The sequence below is a fragment of the Sorghum bicolor genome, chromosome 1, assembly GCF_000003195.3.
Source record: "Sorghum bicolor cultivar BTx623 chromosome 1, Sorghum_bicolor_NCBIv3, whole genome shotgun sequence".
NCBI lineage: Eukaryota > Viridiplantae > Streptophyta > Magnoliopsida > Poales > Poaceae > Sorghum > Sorghum bicolor.
The window spans coordinates 29,791,777-29,813,824 of NC_012870.2; the positions used below are offsets into that span (position 1 = coordinate 29,791,777).

A 22,048-nucleotide genomic window follows, 5' to 3' on the forward strand; every position below is an offset into this window, starting at 1 on the left:
AAAGTCACCAAAAAAGCAGTTTGAGTAATGTTCAGCAAAGCACTTAATTTGCCATCGATTTTCAGGATGTGAGATCAAATAGAACATATCTTACATATATTATTGGGTTATCTAGTGAGTTTATATAAAAATACCCTCGAGTGAATAGTGCTAACTCATACCATGACGCTGTCAAAAGGGAACTACCAAATATATTTGAGGGCATACCCTATCATCGATTAGGCTTTATTGTGCATCCTAAGCTATAGCGCTTTCTTCAGTGACTCTTAGCCAACGCATCGACTAAATCTGGTGGCTGCGGTGAAGCTGCACTAAGTCCCATTTTTTGCAAGCATCTCAAATCCGCTAAACTCCAATATGTTCCAACATGAACATCTTCACCTTAGGCACTGAGTTATTAGCTTTTCAAAAACATTGTTTACTTGCACCTCACCATGTCTCACTAGGTCCAATGCATATGCAAAGTTAGTTATCATCTAGTGACACTTAGATAACCATTTAGATAGAGTTCCCCTCTTTACAACATAGATGTCTATCCTAAACCTAATTGTACACTATTGCATATCGCCGACAAAAACAAAGTGCCTAACTTATACCTTTGCCTTCATATCATCATAAGGCTAGTTTTTTACACCTTAAAGTGGCGATGGGCATGAGACCTAGCATTGGTGATGTCAAGCATGCCCTACATGAGATGGAGTTCTCGATGCAGAGATATGGACTAGTTTACACTACAACTTTGATGTCACACCCCTTCTCGACAAAGGGAGTAGGGCAATCAACCACACTGATGATCTAGAGGTTCCCCCTCCTAGCTTCATGACCGCTACAGTCCTAGACTTGGCTATGGTCCCTTTAATACATAGTCATCCGTTCACATCAACATCCAACAAGCGTGACAGAGAAGGTAACAATTGATGACCTATTCACTACTTTAGAAGTAGTGACAATCTAAGACTTGTGACATGTCATCGACCAAGCATAATCCTTGGCTCACTAGGAAGCTGACCATGCTAACACTAGAGCATGCACATCACAATCTAGGGTACAAATTTGGCATACATGGTGTTACTATGACACTTTAGCGATGGAACTCACATGGAGATGGCCTTCTCTTTGCAGTGTTGTCTTCTTATCTCTTGGCTTTTCTGATGATGTGGAGCCACTGCTAGAGTTCCTGTGACTATATATGGACGCATGGCCTAGGGATGATGGTGACTTTGGTGTTGAGTTGGTGGTAGGTAGGGTTTATCATGGTTTAGGAGATGTCTCTACCTATGGCATGCAGTCTTTGGTAGGTTGGCTTGGCAGCTTTGTGGCCTCTGGGCCATGGCTTCCTTGTTTGAGGTTGCGATCTTGTCATCCTTTATCCACTGAAGAGGATTTGAGTGTTATACCTTGAGAAAACAGAGTAGAAAATCTAATGATAACAGTGGAAAGTGTTGGGTATTCTTAACATCATTACCAAAAGTAGACTTAGTTTTCTAATTCTGATAACGGTGCCAAAAATGCCAAACCTATCCCTCATACCACTTAAGCCAAGTTGTCATCCCCAGCATGACATGAGAGACGCGGTATTGAAATATGCAATTGCTATTCTAAATAAATAATGAATAGGATCTGCAAGCGCACAGATTAATACCGATGTAGCATTTTAACCGGGAAGTATTTCAGGTATCGTTATTTATATTTTTACCACTAGGAAGGGATTAGCAATCATCAATATTGATTACAGAATGGAAGATGAGATTGAGTATCTATCATTGCATGTATAATTGAGAACATTTATATAATTCTTTCATACAGGGATAAGTGTCACATAAAGGATATATGAAGTAATAAATAGTGACAAAGATAATTAATCTGATCAGCATAACTTAGCCACATATAAATATGATAAGCACCTCAATTAGATACTCTAGAAAGTCATTAGCATGGAATTAGAACGAACTACAAGAATATTTCCTAAGTTATTCTCAACTATATAGTCTAGCATTATCATAGTTAGTGCAAGCATACTTAGCAATTATTGCGAGACAAGACTACGCCCATGCATAGTGTCGGCGTCTAGACTCGTGGTCTAGACACTAACAAGTATAAGTCTGCGTGACTACCCAAACTTGGATGGTGATGCAAGTGAGACACAGAGGGTTTATACTGGTTCGGGCCAAGAATGCCCAAAGTCCAGTGTGATCGGGGGTTCTGTATAACCTTGCACCCAAAGGTGCTTGTAGTAGGGGGTACAAGCAGGTTGCGAGAGAGGGCTAAATCCAAGGTCTCGACTTAGTGGTGGACAGAGTGCGGGTCGCTGCTCTGTGAAAGAGTGTGGTGGGCGTGTGTATGAACTTGATCCTAGCTATGAGCCCTGGCTCCCCTTTTATAGCCTCAAGGGGAGACAGAGATTTACATGGGTTGATTTCCCTGAGTGGAAGAGTTACAGCCCCGACCCTGTTGAAGCCTGTTCATCTTGTCCTTGAGGGATGGTCACTCTTGTGGAGGTTTGCCGAGCCCTGTGGAAGTCGTGGGGGTCGGATCGCCGGTACTGCAGGTCGTCCCGTCAATAGTGGGAAAAGACCTCAAATAGTGATGCTGATTAACCTCCCCCATTCCCTTTCTACTGTGAGGCAGTACGCCACAGTGAAAGAGGTAAGGGCACACAGTGAAAAAGGTGAAGCTGCAGTGCCCAGGGTGATTGGAACAATCGACACCCTGCCCTGCTGCGGTATGGGAGTCATCGCGCCTGTCACGTCGTGAGTACGGTGCCGTGCGGTGGAAGTCTTGCTTCCCAGGTGGAATGGGGTCCGGCGCCCGAGCCTGGAAGGGGTCGGGCGAGACGGAACTTGAGTTCGAGACCCTGAGGGGTCGGTCGAGTCGGAACTTGCGTCCGAGGCCCTGAGGGGTCGGGCGAGTCGGAACTTGCGTCCGAGGCCCTGAGGGGTTGGGCGAGTCGGAACTTGCGTCCGAGGCCCTGAGGGGTCGGGCGAGTCGGATCTTGCGTCCGAGGCCCTGAGGTGTCGGGCGAGTCAGAACTTGCGTCCGAGGCCCTAGGGGGTCGGGCGAGTCGGAACTTACGTCCGAGGCCCTGGGGGGTCGGGCGAGTTGAATGAACTTGCGTCCGAGGCCCTGGGAGGTCGGGCGAGTTGAATCAACTGGGGCCCGTACCCCGGTGATTGTGGTTAGTATGTTTTTTGCGTTTTTTATTGCTCTGATTTGGGTATCCCTTTTTATGGTACCCAACAGTAGCCCCCGAGCCTCTGAAGGGGTGGGGTCACCTCTTTAGAGGTTCTTTCCCCAGGGACTGCTTGTTGACTGGGAGCTTTTTACTTTTCTCGGAGGGTGCGCGCGAGCGCACCCGCCGGGTGTAGCCCCCGAGCCTTTTGGAGGAATGGTGTTATTCCTTCAAAGGCTTTTACCCCTTACATCTATAGTCTGGAGTATTTTTGAGGGATAGGTTGCGCGTTCTTTATACGTGGTGCCTGTTCCCATGGTGCGAGGAAGCCCCCGAGCCCTTTCCCCAAAAGGGTCGATCAGGTTCTTTCTCGTCTTATAATTACGTCCCTCATTCTTCCTTTCGCTCGGAGGAGGGGTGGGTCGTGCCATACTACCCTCGATGCGAGTGACGACGCTTCCCGGGAGCTGCAGGCGGGTAGATCCAAGTGGATGTCCGAGTCCCATTCGATAGGGGTCGGCTAGTGGCCTTATGGGCACATCTCAAAAAGTACCCGAGGGCAGTCACGGTGGATGTCGGAACCGTTCGTTAGGTTCCAAGGGCTCGATGGCTCCCTCGATGGGATCCCACTCACGTGACACCCGCATGGGTCTCGGATATGACTTGTAAAGATGCGCCGACTCCCTATGGGGCTCGAACCTTGGCCTCTATTGTGCTCATCTTCAGTCATCCCTCGCTCAGTCATCCTGAGGCGACTGTTCGAACCTGTGTCGCAGGTCAGTCTCGCAACCTCTGGAACGTAGGTGGCCATGGCCTGGGGATTTTGGGCCTCGCAAGGCTTTTTTCAGACTCGTTTTGTAGTGTTGGGGTCGGGCGAGACGGAATCTGCGCCCGACGGGAAACTGCCTTGCAGCTTTCGCTCAGGGTCTTGATGGGGTCGGGCGAGACGGAAAACTGTGTCCGACGGAGACCTTCCTGCGACGCTTGGTCAGCGGGGGGTCGGGCGCCGCGTCCCCTGGAAGGAACCGCCCTGACATAACTTTTCAGGGTGCTTCGTTTGAGGCGCGGTGCGTGGGGAGTCGAAACGACCGTGCCGTCTCGCGCTGGCTGGATGGGACGTTTCACCTGCGAAATAAATGCGCGCATGCGGCGGGCGCGAGAATCGGAGGGAGTTGGCACTTCGAATTTTTCACCTGGGGAGTGGGCGACGGTTGCTCTTCCTCCCTCTTGGCCTTCTTCGCAGGGGGCGTGGTCGTGGCGCGCCTCTTCTATAAACGCGGCTGCTGGGTGTTGGGTATTTTAAACGCAAACAGAAAAATCCGCAAGCGCACGGATACCGATGTAGCTTTCACCCGGGAGTATTCCAGAGTATCGATTTTCCACAGGGAACGTGAGTGTACTAATTAAGATCCAAGATCGCCCAAGGATAACTATATAATTATTTTTGGTGGGAAGAGAGGAAGTTTCCTGAGAGTTCTCTATTTGATTTAAGAATCAAGAATTACTTCAAGATTATCTATTTTGGGACATCAGAACACTAACCACAGAAAGAGATGAGAAGGGGGCTAGGAAGCTCTGACTACGGTCCTACAAACACCGATCCGAACGAGGTGGAATACGTCGACCGTTAGGGCTGTCACTACCCTAGGGCTACCACAACAATCCGCAGGATTGGGTGCAATTCCAGGTAATTGCAAGACTAAACACCACGTCTAATCTATTAATTACTACTCTAATGTTGCAAAGATTAGAGCACTTGATGCAAGCGGGAATCCAATAAATAACTTGAATGTAAATAAAAGTAATTAAAGAACTCAGGATTATGAATTGAAGAACCTGGAGAACGATGAAGAACGAACCAGTTGCTGCAAAAGTACAATGTTGAGGAAGATCCGACAGATCCGGCTCCTCCTCCTCCGCTCTCCTCTTCTCTCTCCCTATTTTCTAGATTACAACTAGAACTAACTAGAACTAACTAGAACTAGAGGAACTAGAATTAGAAGAACTAGAGGGATCCTCTCTATGTGGATGAAGACTTGAAACCCTAGCTTTGATTCTGTAGAAGAGGTATGCCTTCAGGGGCTGGTGGGGGTCTGCTTATATAGTCCAGGAAGAGTAGCCCCCAAGAAATCTAGGAAGAGTAGCTCCCAAGAAATCTAGGAAGAGTAGCTCCCAAGGAATTTCCACGTTATTCTCCACCATCCGATCAAACCGACCTTAATCGTGTGATTTTCCACGATCCTTAGAGTCGGTGGAGCATAATCCCCGAGACTCGTGCTGATTGGCCAGTAGAGGAGGGCGGGCGCCCAGGGGGTAGGGCGGGCGCCCTGCTTCCGGGCCCGCTCGGCCTCCCGTTCGTTCCCATGGCTTCTGGAGTCTTCTAGATGATAGAAAATTGCGCGGCACGTTAATATAACCCCCTGCAGAAATAGACAAACACAAAACTCGTGGAATTCTGTCACATAAAACCCTAAGTCTAGGTGTTGGTTGCATTTGGATCCTTTTCCATGATTAGTTGATGGTTAAATGTGAGCATTAAGGACCGTCAACAAGCTCCCCCAAGCTTAACCTTTGCTCGTCCCTGAGCAAAGCTAAAATCAACAAGAAAACAGGGGTTACTTTTATGCCTCTTACTACAGGGTTTTTAAGTTATCACTAAGGTCTTAAGTGATTGAAAAACAGAATGATCAAGTCAAGCACTATGTCTCAAGTTCTTCTGTCTTACCTTTGTTCTGGAGTTTTTTTTATAAGTCTACAAAATGAAACTGAGGCATTGCCTTCTTCTCGAAAGATATATAAGTAGAGCTCTAAAAGTTTTAGCATACTTACTTTGCATTTTGCTATGTCAACGCTCGGAGTAAGGGAGAGGAATGACATACTCCTAGATCTAGACCTCTGACCTTTTTGAAAAGTTTGTCATCTCTTACTGGCATATTGCTTATTAGAGGGACCATGGGCTATCATTTTTTTTCTCTTTTTTTCAGTCTCTTTTTTTTTCAAGTGGGCAGCAAGTACCCCTAATTCTACTGCCGGACACATGTCCATTTTTTCCACTCAGGTGGGTATCTTTGTACCCCTAATTCTACTTCGGACACTTGTCCATTTTTATCTCTCGTCTCACTCTCTTTTTTTTCGAATCAAATTTTTGCATAGTCCCATGCCTCTAACGCAATAATACTTCGGAAGAGTGAATCTTTTATATTTTTAAAACAAAAAGATCTTGATCTTTGGAGCATGATAATTCTCTCAACCAAAACTACAAGAATTAACAATGGCTTGAACAAAGCAAGTGTCCACAGATTTAATATTTATATCTTATAAGACTCTAGGTATTATGTCAAACAGGATCTCATCATCATTTTTTTTAGATTTTCAAAAGATAAAATCTCCAGAACTCTAGCAAAACTTGGAACAAGTTAAATAGTAGCTCAGACCTTCTCATATCATGTTTGTCAATTACCTAGACTTGAATCAAACTTTCTTTTTATTTTATTTAAAATTTAGGATTACACAAAACTATTGTATATTACTCAAAAGAAAAACTTTATTTGGTTTCATGATTATGCATTTTTTTATTTCCGAATACTAATAAATAAAACTAAGAAAGAAAAGTAATACTTATCTAGATACATGTGGGGTGCCTCCCCCAAGCTGGATGTTGACATAGTCGTTCACTCTTGTGGCCTGCATGTTCGGTCTCACTCTTCTTAAGCCTCAAAATCCTGTACAACCCAAATAGACAACAAAACTCGTGGAACATGTTAAGGGTTAGGTAATTGTCTAGAGCTTATGAGAGCTTAATATGAGAATTCTATGAACTCAATCACATCAAGTTCCTCTACGAGGTTGTTTTGTGGCTCGAGATAGATTTTCAAGCGTTGACCATTCACCTTAAAAGTGTTACCTATGTCGTCTTGGATGGTAATGGCTCCATGTGTTGAAGTGTCAATAACCTTATATGGTCCATCCCACTTACTTCGTAGCTTACCATGACCAAAGAGCTTAACTCTTGAATTGAATAGTAGAACCTTATCTCCAGGCTTAAACTCCTTGTGCTTGATTCTCTTATCATGCCATCGTTTTGTTCTCTCTTTATAGATCCTTGAATTGTGGTAGGCTTTCTCTCTCCATTCTTCTAGCTCAGATAGTTGCATCAGACGATTCTCGCTAGCAAGGTGGTGATCCATGTTCCATTTCTTGAGTGCCCAATGAGCCTTAAACTCTACTTCCACAGGCAAGTGACACGTTTTTCCATATACAAGTTGATAAGGTGACATGCCTATGGGTGTTTTGAATGCAGTTCTATATGCCCAAAGTGCATCAGGAAGTTTGTCCTTCCACCCCTTACCCATCTCATCTACGGTCTTTTGTAAAATATTTTTGATTTGTTTGTTAGATGTTTCGGCTTGACCGCTAGTTTGAGGATGGTATGGTGTTGCGACGTTGTGTCGAACTCCATGATCGGCTAGGTACTTCCGGAAGATTTTGTCGATGAAGTGGGAACCTCCATCGCTTATAACTATCCGGGGTATACCAAAGCGAGAAAAGATTACTTCATGGAACATTCTCTTGGCATGTTTTGAATCAGCTGATCGACAAGGTAGGGCTTCTACCCATTTGGACACGTAGTCCACAGCTACTAAGATATACTCGCAATTCCCGGACATAGGGAATGGTCCCATGAAATCAATGCCCCATACATCGAAAAGTTCTACTTGAAGATTATTTGTGAGAGGCATTTCATTTCGTGAGTTGATATTCCCATGTTTTTGACATCGGTGGCATCTCCTGACAAAGTCCTTTGTATCTTCATACATCGTTGGCCAGAAAAAGCCACTTTGCCAAATTTTAGCATGTGTTCGAAATGCTCCGTAGTGTCCTCCATATGGCGAGGCATGGCATCTTTCCATAATTTGAGTAGCCTCCGCCATAGGAACACACCTTCTCAAGAGTCCATCAACGCAGACTCGGAAAAGATATGGCTCATCCCAAAGGTGGAAACGACTATCGTGAAGCAACTTCCTTTTGTTTACACCAGGTGGGACATAGCCTTTTACTATAAAGTTTACGATGTCTGCGTACCATGGATCTGCATGTGTTATCTTAAGTAGGGTGTCATCCCTTAGGTAGTCATTTATGGGAAGCTCATCATGTGTTTCCTTATATTGAAGCCTAGATAAGTGGTCGGCTACGGAATTCTCTACTCCCTTCTTATCTCGGATTTCTATGTCAAAGTCTTGGAGTAGAAGAATCCATCGAATTAGACGAGGCTTAGCATCTTTCTTAGTGAGGAGGTACTTGAGAGCAGCATGATCTGAATAGATGATTATCTTTGCCCCCACTAAGTAAGATCTAAACTTGTCTATAGCAAAGACAACAGCCAAAAGCTCTTTTTCAGTTGTAGTGTAATTGAGCTGTGGTCCAGACAAGGTTTTGCTAGCGTAGGATATGGCATAATGCTTTTTATCCTTGGTTTGTCCTAAAACAGCACCAACCGCAAAATCGCTAGCATCACACATGATCTCAAAAGGAAGATTCCAATCAGGTGGTTGGATAATCGGGGCTGAGATGAGTGCTTTCTTAAGAGTTTGAAAAGATTCATGACACTCATCATTAAAGATGAAAGGTGCGTCCTTAGCTAAGAGATTAGTTAGGGGTCTAGCAATTTGAGAGAAATTCTTGATAAAGCGTCTATAGAACCCTGCATGTCCCAAAAAGCTACGGATTCCTTTCACATTCGTGGGAGGTGGAAGTTTTTCAATAACTTCAATCTTTGCTTTGTCCACCTCTATACCACGTTCGGACACTTTATGTCCTAGCACTATTCCTTCCTGAACCATAAAATGGCATTTCTCCCAGTTTAGGATTAAGTGCTTTTCTTCACATCGCTGTAAGACTCTATCTAAATTCTCTAAGCAATGATTGAAGGTTTTGCCATAGACGGTAAAATCATCCATGAAAACCTCCATGATCTTCTCAATCATGTCCGAGAAAATAGACATCATGCACCGTTGGAAAGAAGCTGGAGCATTGCACAATCCGAACGACATTCGTCGGTATGCATAAGTTCCATACGGGCATGTAAAGGTAGTCTTTTCTTGGTCATCTGGGTGGATTGGGATTTGGTGATATCCAGAATAACCATCAAGGAAACAGTAGAAAGAGTGGTTTGCAAGCCGTTCCAACATTTCATCAATGAAGGGTAACGGAAAGTGATCTTTCTTTGTAGCCTTGTTGAGTTTTCGATAGTCAATACACATACGCCACCCAGTGACAATTCGTTGAGGGATGAGTTCATTCTTCTCATTCCTTACGACCGTCATTCCTCCTTTCTTTGGCACTACTTGGACAGGGCTAACCCACTCACTATGTGGCACAGGATAAATAATCCCAGCATGATAGAGTTTGAGGACCTCTTTCTTAACAACCTCTCGCATAGCATTGTTAAGTCTCCGTTGTGGTTCCCTTGAAGGTGTAAAATTGGGATCAATAGGGATACGATGAGTGCAGAGAATGGGACTAATGCCCGTGAGATCTTCGAGAGAGTAGCCAAATGCTGATCTATGCCTTTCAAGAACAGTGACAAGTTGTTGTGTTTCATAATCAGAAAGCTTGTCACTGATAATTACTGGAGTTTTTGGGTTGTTGTGCAGAAATACATATCTAAGGCCAGAAGGAAGAGGTTTTAACTCTATTGAAGGAGGTGAAGATTGTTCATTTTTGTCTAGCTCAATGGGTTCTACCAACTCTTCTTCTTCTTGAACAAAGTGTTCATGATTAAAGAATGGTTGGGTCATCTCCTCTTGAGTCACCATTAAGATCTCCTCAATAGGATCTGGGTCAAGTTTGGGTTCCACTATCGTGTTAATTGATCTAGCAAGAGGAACAATAATAGTGGAATTCCCAACCTTGAAGTCTAAATGACCTCGTTGTGGTTGTTCCTGTAGAAGTTTCATGATTGGTCTGCCAATCAGGAGAGGAATCTCCGGTATGTCAAAAATGTGAAAATCTAGGCATATTCCAGAGTCCTTGATTCTAACAGGAACTGCCCTTAATACCCCATGGCTTTCTAGAATTAATCCATATGGACTTTGTAAAAGTTTTTGAGATGGGGTTATGGACTCGTTGGGATAAAGAGTGTCAGCTATCTCCTTGGAAATAACATTTATCCCAACATATGGATTGTAGTGGACCTTCCTAGGGGACCCTCTAATTTGGCACAGAAGAATGGTTGAAGGAGTGATGATTCGAGCTACCTCACGAGATAGCTCTGCTTCTGTTAGCCATTCATAACTCAGAATAGCCGAAAGGCTTTTGATGTGTTCTATGTCAACAGATTCTACTCTTAGAACGGATTGAGTGGTCCCTGCTAGAGGTCGTGTTTGGATGGGAAAATTTGAGGTATTTCCATAATCTTCAAAAAGATCTTCCTCGAATTCAAAGGGATGCTCTAAAGGTGGTGGTTCATCATCCCTTAGTTGGTTTTGCATTCCTTTATCAGGAGGTTTCTCTACAACCAAATTAATGGATGGGTCAGGTGGAATTTCTAACTCGGTTGCAAGTTCCTCATCTTTTAGTTTAGGATCAGGCTCGACTTCTTTTTCTTCTTCAGGAAACTCATCATAAATACCTATGTAAGGGGTATTTTCAAGGATTCTTTCTAGGATAGCTCTCCCCTCATATGTGAGTTTGTGTGTGAATGAGCCTCCTGAAGCAATGTCGAGGTGAAGAGCAGCCTCCTTGCTTAGACCACAATAAAAGTGGTAGTACAGTACATGGTCCGGCAGGGAAAGGTTTGGACCGGAATTGGTAAGGCTTGTGAACCTAGCCCAAGCTGCTCCTAAAGTTTCCTTCTCTCTTTGTTTGAATGTAAGAATTTCAATTCTAAGGTCAGCAATTCGAAAAAGTGGGAAGAAGGCGAGACAAAAGTTGCCCCGAAGTTCATCCCAACTTCCATTGACGCCTCTTACAGAATGAGCATACCACTTTTTTGCTCTTCCCAAAAGGGAGAACGGAAATAATTTCCATTTAATGGTGTCTTGTGTCATGCCGGAAATAGATCGGCAAGAGCACAACTGCTCGAATTCTCTAAGGTGGGTGTATGGATCTTCATCTACTTGCCCAGAGAAGGGTTGCTCCTGAATCATGGCTATTAGATCAGGGCCGAGGTCGTAGCCATCTGTAAGAATTGGATGTGATGATGGTGGTGGCTCTAATAACTCGCCCTTTGGAGCAAAGAATTTATAGATAGGAGTGAAATCCATGTGGTGTGGTGAAAATGGTAAGGTGAGTGTGGTAAAAAGGGAAAAGAAAAAGGATACACGGACGACTTGGTTCGAAACTAGCACAGCTACCATTCCCCGGCAACGGCGCCAGAAAGCTTGTTGGGTATTTTAAATGCAAACAGAAAAATCCGCAAGCGCACGGATACCGATGTAGCTTTCACCCGGGAGTATTCCAGAGTATCGATTTTCCACAGGGAACGTGAGTGTACTAATTAAGATCCAAGATCGCCCAAGGATAACTATATAATTATTTTTGGTGGGAAGAGAGGAAGTTTCCTGAGAGTTCTCTATTTGATCTAAGAATCAAGAATTACTTCAAGATTATCTATTTTGGGACATCAGAACACTAACCACAGAAAGAGATGAGAAGGGGGCTAGGAAGCTCTGACTACGGTCCTACAAACACCGATCCGAACGAGGTGGAATACGTCGACCGTTAGGGCTGTCACTACCCTAGGGCTACCACAACAATCCGCAGGATTGGGTGCAATTCCAGGTAATTGCAAGACTAAACACCACGTCTAATCTATTAATTACTACTCTAATGTTGCAAAGATTAGAGCACTTGATGCAAGCGGGAATCCAATAAATAACTTGAATGTAAATAAAAGTAATTAAAGAACTCAGGATTATGAATTGAAGAACCTGGAGAACGATGAAGAACGAACCAGTTGCTGCAAAAGTACAATGTTGAGGAAGATCCGACAGATCCGGCTCCTCCTCCTCCGCTCTCCTCTTCTCTCTCCCTATTTTCTAGATTACAACTAGAACTAACTAGAACTAGAACTAGAGGAACTAGAATTAGAAGAACTAGAGGGATCCTCTCTACTTGGATGAAGACTTGAAACCCTAGCTTTGATTCTGTAGAAGAGGTATGCCTCCAGGGGCTGGTGGGGGTCTGCTTATATAGTCCAGGAAGAGTAGCCCCCAAGAAATCTAGGAAGAGTAGCTCCCAAGAAATCTAGGAAGAGTAGCTCCCAAGGAATTTCCACGTTATTCTCCACCATCCGATCAAACCGACCTTAATCATGTGATTTTCCTCGATCCTTAGAGTCGGTGGAGCATAATCCCCGAGACTCGTGCTGATTGGCCAGCAGAGGAGGGCGGGCGCCCAGGGGGGTAGGGCGGGCGCCCTGCTTCCGGGCCCGCTCGGCCTCCCGTTCGTTCCCGTGGCTTCTGGAGTCTTCTAGATGATAGAAAATTGCGCGGCACGTTAATATCTCTATGTAAACCTGACATGTGGGCCTTTCCTCCATATTTCCTGATAACCCCCTGCAGAAATAGACAAACACAAAACTTGTGGAATTCTGTCAGATAAAACCCTAAGTCTAGGTGTTGGTTGCATTTGGATCCTTTTCCATGATTAGTTGATGGTTAAATGTGAGCATTAAGGACCGTCAACACTGGGGGCTTGGATTCTTTCCTCTCGCTCCTGCGCAACAAAGTCCTTGCCTCCCGCCCTTTCTTCTGCCGCCATCTCCTCCACTTCCGCCGCGCAGACACTCCTGTTCCTCCCAAAGCCATGGCCGGCGTTGAGGCGTGGCCACCCTGCAATGTGACCAAGTCCGCGCTGGAGGCGCGCGTGAAGGCCGGGATTCTCCGTCCTCTCAAGGATGTCAGGTTCCCGGAGTGGATCGTTCCTTCAGCGAACGACAGGGAGCCAAACCCGCCGCCGGGCTATGTGGTCTGCTTCCTGTCGTTCTTAGACTGGGGGTTCAGGATTCCGGCCGGCCGCCTGATCAGGGCGATCCTCCACTACTACGAAGTGGAGCTGCACAACCTCAATCCCAACTCGGTGATGCAGGCCGCCGTCTTCGCCACGGTTTGCGAGGGATTCCTAGGGGTTCCTGTCAATTGGAACCTCTGGCTTCACCTCTTCAAGGCGGAGATGTCGGCCCGTTACATGGGGAAAGAGAAGATCCCCCTGCGAGCCGGTGGCTGCACGCTGCAGCTTCGTCAGCAACGGTCCGGATTATACATCTGGAGCTCGATGCCCTCGTCAAACCGTGGGTGGCAGAGCGCGTGGTTCTACCTCCAGAATGACGGTGGTCTTCTGCCGAAGTACACCGGGAAGATGGTGACGGAGGCCCCACAGAAGTGGGCGTGGGGCGCTCCGTCAGAGGAGCAGAAGAAGCTCGCCCCGCTTCTTGCGGGGCTTCAGAAGCTGCGAGATGCCCGAGTCACCGCGGCCACGGTGGCAATAGCGTTCCACAAGAGGAGCCTGCTTCCGCTGGCGCAGCGTCGGGTGCCCATGTTCGAGATGACTCGGGACGTCCCCTGGGCTGGGACGAGGATGCTAGCCGAGCCGGTATCGGCGTCGGATATCACCGCCCGGGTCGAGAAGACCACACACTCGGAGTTGAAGAACTCCCGGGTGGTGCCGATGCGCCCTGAAAAGGGCTACATTTCCCTGGTAAGAAAGTGTCTTTTGTTTCGATTTCTTGTACCTGTTTTTTCTTTCGCCTGACTCCCTGTTTATCTGCTTGCTCCACAGGGGATGGGGGCCGTCAGGGATTCCCTACCCCCAGTCCCTGAGGACAAGGAGATCCGGGCTAAGAACAGGGCCCAGAATGAGGAACAGAAAAAGGCCAAAGAAGACAAGAAGGCCAAAGCGGCACGGAAAGCGCAACGGCGGGAGATCTCCGCCAAGAATCACCGAGAAGCCGAGAAGGCGGGGGTTGCCCCGCCTCCGTCTCCCGAGACTTCGGTCTCGGAGATAGAGGGCAGAGGAGATAACGCCGACTGGCTCGACGAGCTGGCGGAGGAGGATGACGTGATCCCTCCTGCCGGTGGGGGATGGAGGCCCCGGAGGGGTCAAAGGCCCGAGGGGGGCCGGAGGCCCCCGAGGGGACCCAGGCGCCGGGGGGCGGACAGGCCGTCCCCCACATCATCGTGGATGACGAGGACAGCGCCCCTCATGAGGGTTCAGCCCCCGTGGGTCCTCAAGAGGGGGAGAAGGCGTCTGGAGCCGAATCCGAGGTGCCCCCTCAACCGGTGGCGCCAGAGGGTCTGGCTGAGCCCTCCCCAGCGTCCGGGGCGGGAACCGGTGCCTCGGTGGAGGCGTCGCAGGCTGAGACCACCGTGGTGTCCCCCGCGCCGTCGGTAGGTGAGGCGGAGGTCCGACCAACGGCCCCTGGAGCTGCGGGGGACCGCCAAGGAGCTCCGAGCTCCTAGAAGAAGTCTGCTCCCCGAGCGAGGTATGTATAGGATTTCTGATCCTTCTACTGATTTTTTGTTTTTCTCTTTCTTCTAACTTGATGTTGCTCCTTTAGCCGCAAGCAAAAAGCGCCTTCGGTGGCGCTGGCCCCCCTGAAGGCTGTGAAGAGGGGGGCTCAGTCGACTCCCGGGTCGGCTAGGCCCATGTCGCCGCCACCCCCGAGCTGCGAGGTGGGAGAGCGCCACCAGGGGCAGGACACGGGGGCGCCGAAGCCCCAAGGACCGGAGAAGACGGCCTCTCCCCCGGAGCCACGCCTCCTCAGGAGGACGCCGATTTAGGAGGCGCGACCCGACCTGCGCAGGTCGAGGGAGAGCGAGCCATCGTGGCGTCCAGCGCGGCGCCCGAGGACCCTACGGCGGGAGGGGAGGAAGATGCCCGATGGGACAAGAGCCCCGTAATCTGGCCTAACCTCGGTGATGCCGAGGGGGGAGCCAGATTCATTCTGGACGACCCGTCGGAGAATTACCTCTGGCAGGGTCTGGAATCGTGCGGGCGCGCCAGCGTCGAGGCCATCAACCGAGCTTCTCAGCTCGTGGCCCGAGACATGTTCAATTTGGCCCAGGTAAGGCTTTCACCCATGTTGTAAAGTATTTTTGTTCTTATTTTGCAATACTAACTCCCTGCGTGACTTCCGATCTTGTAGGCGCTCAAGGCAACGTCCCTGGAGAAGTCAGTTTTTCTTCGCCGGGAAAGGGATGCCTGGGCGTCTTTCGAGAACGAGAGGGCTGCCAGGGAGGCGGCTCAGGGGGAGCTTGCGAGGGAGTGCGAGATCTCCGCCGAGCTTCGGCAGAAGTGCTCGGCCCTGGCATCAGAGGCTCGGGAGGCCCGGGAAAAGGTCGCCCCCCTAGAGAAGAGGGTCGGAGACCTTACCCAGGAATCCGAGGAGCAGAAGGCGGCGGCCGAGGGGTATAAGGGTGAGGTTGCTCGGCTTGAAGCTTTGCTCGCCGAAAAAGACCTTGCCCTGAACCAAACTCAGGCTGACCTTGCTGCGGCTCTGAGCCAGGTGGCCCGCTGGCACCATAGCTCGGCGGAGCACGAGAAGCGAGCTGAGGGTAAGACTTGCGCCTTTTACCTTGGCCCCCTTTACACTTTTAAGTTAGTCTTTCCTGACTTTTTGTTTCTTGCTCTGTTTTTCAATCAGAATTGGAGAGGAAGGTGGTCGAGACGACTTCTACTACCGAGGCCCTGCAAAAGTCCCTTGACGCCGAGGCTTCGGACCGCTCGGCTCTTGAAGCCGTGGTCACCTCGGCGTGTGAGGGGCTCGGGGTGTCGGCGTCGGGATCGTCGCTACAGAGTCGGGTCAAAGCCCTTTACTCCCGGGCCGGGGAGAGGATGAGGGAGGCACTCCACACCGGGGTGAAGAAGGCCCTAGCGGTGGTGAGCTCTCACTATGCCGGCATTGACTTGCCGGCGGTCTGTGAGGGCTACGTTCTCCCTGATGACGAAACGGAGGCCCAGGAGGAGGTGCAGAGGCTTGAAGATGCCGCGGCTGTCCCTGGAGATGCCTTGGCCGCCTTCTTCGACGATGAGGTGGAGCTTCCCCCCCCCCTCGGGGTTCAAGGACCTGGGCAGACAGGGCAGCAGGACCCTTAGTTCTCTTTTTTTTCTTTGTGCGGGAGTTGAGGCCAGTGGGCCTTGTATCATATATACAATGTTAATGTCGAATGTAGATATTTGTATAACTGCTCTTTTTAAGCTTTTTTCCTAAGTGTCTTGTTTTCTTTCTCCTTATGCCGATCCGACCTCGGCAGCGCGAGGTCGGGTGAGTTACTTAGAGTTTTGTGCTAGCCAGAGTCCCCGAGCCTAAGTCCTTTTCCTTTTTCCTTTTTTAGAAGTCCGAATCCATCCCCTGAATCTAAGGTGAGTGGGAGCGGTCTTTGCTCGTGAGCGCTGACCTTTCCTAGAGCTCATGCCTTAAGATTTATGGGGTGAGTTTCCGGTTTCTAAAATCTTTTTAGGAGAAAGGAGGAAGACCTTGGGTCGGGGTTCTTTTGACCTGTGCGAAAAAAAGGAAAAAGATTTGGAGTTGACACGGGGGGTCCCCCCCATGTAGCCCCCGAGGGAGGCTCGGACTCTGCTGGGCAGGTCCGAGGCTCCCTGATAGAAAAAGGGCTATATAACTTAAATTTCATTTATTCCTCCAAGGTAATGAACAAACGAAGAAATTTTTACAAAGTTCTAAGGGTAAAAGCGACGAGCTGTTCTATGTTCCACGCGTTTTTGAAGACCTCCCCTGCTTCATTGGCGAGTTTGAAGGTGCCGGGTCAGAGAACTTCGGCGATGACGAAGGGTCCTTCCCAGGGGGGTGTGAACTTGTGACGACCCTTGTTGCTCTGTCTGAGCCTTAGCACCAAGTCGCCGACTTGAAAGGCTCGGCCTCGGATTCGTCGCGCGTGGTATCGGCGGAGGGCCTGCTGGTATTTGGCAGAGTGTAGGAGGGCTACATCCCTGGCTTCATCCAGCTGGTCCAGCGCGTCTTGTTGGAACGTTTTGCCGCTATTTTCGTCGTAAGCTTGTACCCTCGGGGACCCATACTCCAGATCAGTGGGGAGGACGGCTTCCGACCCATAGACCATGAAGAACGGGGTGAAGCCAGTGGCTCGGCTTCGGGAGGTTCTCAGACTCCAGACCACGGCCGGTAGCTCTTTGAGCCACCTTTTTCCAAACTTGTTCAGACGGTTGAAAATCCTGGGCTTCAAACCCTGGAGGATCATCCCATTGGCACGCTCCACTTGACCGTTGGTCTTGGGGTGAGCCACTGCCGCCCATTCCACACGTATGTGGTGTCTGTCGCAGAATTGCAAGAACTTTCGCCCAGTGAATTGTGTGCCGTTGTCAGTGATTATGGAGTTCGGCACTCCAAATCGATGGATGATATCTATGAAGAACAACACCGCTTGCTCGGCCTTGATCCTTGTAATGGGTCGGACTTCGATCCACTTGGAGAACTTATCGATTGCGACAAGCAAGTGGGTGAAGCCCCCGAGTGCTTTCTGCAGAGGCCCGACCAGGTCGAGGCCCCAGACAGCGAAAGGCCAGGTGATGGGGATCGTCTGCAAGGCCTGAGCGGGTAGATGTATCTGCCGAGCGTAAAACTGGCATCCCTCATAGGTCCTTACGATCTCTGTGGCGTCGGCCACGGCGGTGGGCCAGTAGAAGCCTTGTCGGAAGGCATTTCCTACCAACGTCCGAGGCGCGGCGTGATGGCCACAAGTCCCCGAGTGTATGTCCTGTAGGAGCTTGATCCCCTCTTCACGTGGGATGCAACACATGAGGACGCCCGAGGGGCTTCGCTTGTACATCTCCCCGTCAAGGAGGACAAAGGTCTTGGCACGACGAGCCACGCGCCTTGCCTCAGCCTGGTCCGGGGGCAAAGTGCCGTCGACCAAGCCTTGAAGCAAAGGGTAGCGCCAGTCAGGCGAGTCGTCAGATGTAGGTGGCTCTGGCTCGATGTCCATGGCCTCCTGTTCTTGAGCGTCGGTGTCTTTGGGGTCGGAACCCTGTTCGCTTGGGGGTTCGTCCGACCCCCCGTCGTCCTTGTAGTCGACGGAAGGCTTGTAGAGGTCGCTAACGAAAACATCTGGGGGGACCGTGGCCCGCTCGGATGCCATCTTGGCGAGCGCGTCGGCGGCCTCATTATATTTCCTTAACACGTGGTTAAGTTCGAGGCCGTCGAACTTTTCTTCCAGGCGTCGGACCGCTTTGCAGTACGCGTCCATCTTGGGATCGTGGCAGCTGGACTCTTTCATGACTTGGTCAATGATGAGTCTAGAATCGCCTCGGGCGTCGAGCCGTTTGATCCCAAGGTCGATCGCGATGTGGAGACCGTTAACAAGGGCCTCGTACTCCGCTACATTGTTTGAAGTGGGGAATTGGAGCCGGATTGCGTATCGCATCCTTACCCCGAGGGGTGAGATGAAGACAAGGCCACTCGTCATCGCCTGAGGTAGGATCCTCCGGGTATGACGAAACGGGCGGCGTGGAGATGAGGTCCAGTGTAGACCTCAAGTGGTGACCTGGAAGTTCCGCGTACGCACTTAACGAAGTGCTCGCGGAAGAGGCGTAGGTGGCGGCGGCGTTCCTGAGCCCAAAAGGCAACTCGGGAGGTGCCACTGTTTCTCCTTCATTCATAGGTGGAGGAGGACGGGATGTTGAGGCCCCTTTGTCCCCCTTGCGGGGGACGGGCGCGGGCCGTACCTTCCCTTTCGAACGAGGTGGGACGGGTGGCCGCGATGATCCTCTATTGGTCCTGGGAGCAGAGCTTAATGCCCCGCGAGCCCGACCTCTAGCGCCTGTCGGGCCGGAGGAACGGGCGACCCGGTGAGGGATATGCGGGGGGAGGGCCGGACGGATCCTGGCCTCAATGGTAGGGTCGGAGATCCTAGATCTCTGACGCCCCCGCCGGGTGCCCCCCGCATGGTGTCCCGAACGGTTCCCACGCAGCGATTGTGGCAGGATCGGCTCGGGACTAGGCTTGACATCACCACGTGGCGGGAGGAGGATCATGTCGTAGCCGGATCCGAGGGACATGAACTCCAAACTCCCAAACATCATGATGGTGCCGCGGCGGAGTGGGTGAAATCCGACTGCTATCCAAATCTTCCCAGCAGGGACAGGTGAATGTCACGCAGAAGGCCCCTACCTGGCGCGCCAACTGTCGGTGTCTAGACTCGTGGTCTAGACACTAACAAGTATAAGTCTGCGTGACTACCCAAACTTGGATGGTGATGCAAGTGAGACATAGAGGGTTTATACTGGTTCGGGCCAAGAATGCCCTACGTCCAGTGTGATCGGGGGTTCTGTATAACCTTGCACCCAAAGGTGCTTGTAGTAGGGGGTACAAGCAGGTTGCGAGAGAGGGCTAAGTCCCAGGTCTTGACATAGTGGTGGACAGAGTGCGGGTCGCTGCTCTGTGAAAGAGTGTGGTGGGCGTGTGTATGAACCTGATCCTAGCTATGAGCCCTGGCTCCCCTTTTATAGCCTCAAGGGGAGACAGAGATTTACATGGGTTGATTTCCCTGAGTGGAAGAGTTACAGCCCCGACCCTGTTGAAGCCTGTTCATCTTGTCCTTGAGGGATGGTCACTCCTGTGGAGGTTTGCCGAGCCCTGTGGAAGTCGTGGGGGTCGGATCGCCGGTACTGCAGGTCGTCCCGTCAATAGTGGGAAAAGACCTCAAATAGTGATGCTGATTAACCTCCCCCATTCCCTTTCTACTGTGAGGCAGTACGCCACAGTGAAAGAGGTAAGGGCACACAGTGAAAAAGGTGAAGCTGCAGTGCCCAGGGTGGTTGGAACAGTCGACACCCTGCCCTACTGCGGTATGGGAGTCATCGCGCCTGTCACGTCGTGAGTACGGTGCCGTGCGGTGGAAGTCTTGCTTCCCAGGTGGAATGGGGTCCGGCGCCCGAGCCTGGAAGGGGTCGGGTGAGACGGAACTTGAGTCCGAGACCCTGAGGGGTCGGGCGAGTCGGAACTTGCGTCCGAGGCCCTGAGGGGTCGGGCGAATCGGAACTTGCGTCCGAGGCCCTGAGGGGTCGGGCGAGTCGGATCTTGCGTCCGAGGCCCTGGGGGGTCGGGCGAGTCGGAACTTGCGTCCGAGGCCCTGGGGGTCGGGCGAGTCGAATGAACTTGCGTCGGAGTCCCTGGGAGGTCGGGCGAGTTGAATGAACTCGGGCCCGTACCCCGGTGATTGTGGTTAGTATGTTTTTTGCGTTTTTTATTGCTCTGATTTGGGTATCCCTTTTTATGGTACCCAACACATAGTGATATTAGCAAGGTAAATGAGAAACATAGCAATCACTCCCCTGTAATAATGCTGCTCTGCCAGCCCAATACACGAGAGGGGGACTATATAAGAATCAATGAAGCTGTCACTATCACGAACTACCCCACGATCTGGCATATTGGGTACAATCGCAGATAAATACGGTATAAGCACCACGCCTACACAATATCTATCATTTACCCATGGATCCGATGAATAAACGCTATACGATCCTAAGCATGTATATAGATCCAATCTAACTAAGCCAAGTACATAACTATGACAAACTAAGAACAATATAATCTTGAATATAAACAAGTAGAGCAAAGTCATAAGCAATATATTGAAGTAGAACAAAGTCATATTCATAATATTGAAGAACAAAGATGATTAGAAGAACAATTAGAAGCATAATTAGAGAATTACCAAGAATCCTCTTGACAGATCCGGAAACCAATCGAAGATTGACTCCTTCTAGTTCTAATCCTATGTAGCTATGCTAATCTAGATATCTAATTGATGTGGTGGCTCTAATCTTGATCAGAGGCTTCTCCCTTGAGGAATAATGAATTAGGGTTGAGAGGCTCCCTCCTCCAGGGGCCAGGGGGTCTGGTTTTATAGTCCCTCCAAGTGAATATGGGCCGTTGGATCAAACCGACATTGATTGAACGGTTATCCTTGATCCTTTAGGTCGGTGGAGATTGATCCCGAAAGAGAGTCCTGTTTGGACTCCAGGAGGGGGAAGGCGCCCAGGTCAACTGGGCGGGCGCCCAGTGCCTGTCCCCGTTCGGCCTCCGCTTCCATCCCGTGGCTTCTGGAGTCTTCTAGATGTAAGATAATTGCGCGGCACGTTGAGATCTCTATGTAATCCTGACGTGTGGGCCTTTCTTCCATATTTCCTGATAACCCCCTGTAGAAATAGACAAACACCAAAATTCGTGGAATTCTGTCAGATAAAACCCTAAGTCTAGATGTTGATTTTATTTGGATCCTTTTCTTTGTTTATTTGATAATTAAATTTGATACTTAAGGACCGTCAACAGAAAGGTCTAGCAAAATACAAGGAAAACACGAAGGAAATCTATCCCTTTTTTAAGGGAGGCATAGCCTGTGCTTTTAAGAAAGCATCACATACATCACTAGCTAAACCAATTTCAGAGACAGATACAAGAATCTTGAAAAACTACTCCAGCCTCCAGATTTTGTAGATGTCAGTGGAGCTTAACATCGTGGGCTTGAAGTTTCCAATCCAGAGAGGAAATTTAAGAGCATATAAATCTTACGCACAAAAAATCAATGTGTAGGGACAATAGTCAAATGTTTTCTAAGCACAATTTTGGTTTTGTTTTCCAGAAAAGAAAAAGTTCACATTAACTCAACTTTTGCGAAAGTCTGCCTTTTCTCCATGAACTCTAAAACTAGATAAATCACCTCCATGAGCTTTTAAAACCATTTGTTTTACCTCCCTAACCAATTATAAGTGATTTTCAAAGGCATATTTGTCTTTTTATTTTTTATTTATTTCAGCTAAATCTTTAAAAAGCATGGTAAATCATAGAAAAATCAGTTATATATGATCCAATGAGTATGGAATGTTTACTACAGTTCAAGC

The 22,048-nt window shown here is 49.0% G+C and overlaps 1 protein-coding gene across 1 annotated transcript; it reads left to right on the top strand.

Annotated features, from left to right (window-relative positions):
• LOC110431795 lies at positions 14,251-16,264 on the top strand. Its single transcript, XM_021451388.1, has 5 exons — positions 14,251-14,556; positions 15,147-15,233; positions 15,315-15,723; positions 15,813-15,907; positions 16,094-16,264. The coding sequence occupies exons 1-5, from the start codon at positions 14,251-14,253 to the stop codon at positions 16,262-16,264; spliced, it is 1,068 nt and encodes a 355-aa protein (XP_021307063.1).

Bases quoted from the DNA above. Each gene is read 5' to 3' on its own strand.
- LOC110431795 (XM_021451388.1), top strand. From the start codon at position 14,251: ATGGAGGCCCCGGAGGGGTCAAAGGCCCGAGGGGGGCCGGAGGCCCCC. The intron at 15,234-15,314 runs GTAAGGCTTTCA...CCGATCTTGTAG, and splicing joins ACATGTTCAATTTGGCCCAG to GCGCTCAAGGCAACGTCCCT. The intron at 15,724-15,812 runs GTAAGACTTGCG...TTTTTCAATCAG, and splicing joins GCACGAGAAGCGAGCTGAGG to AATTGGAGAGGAAGGTGGTC.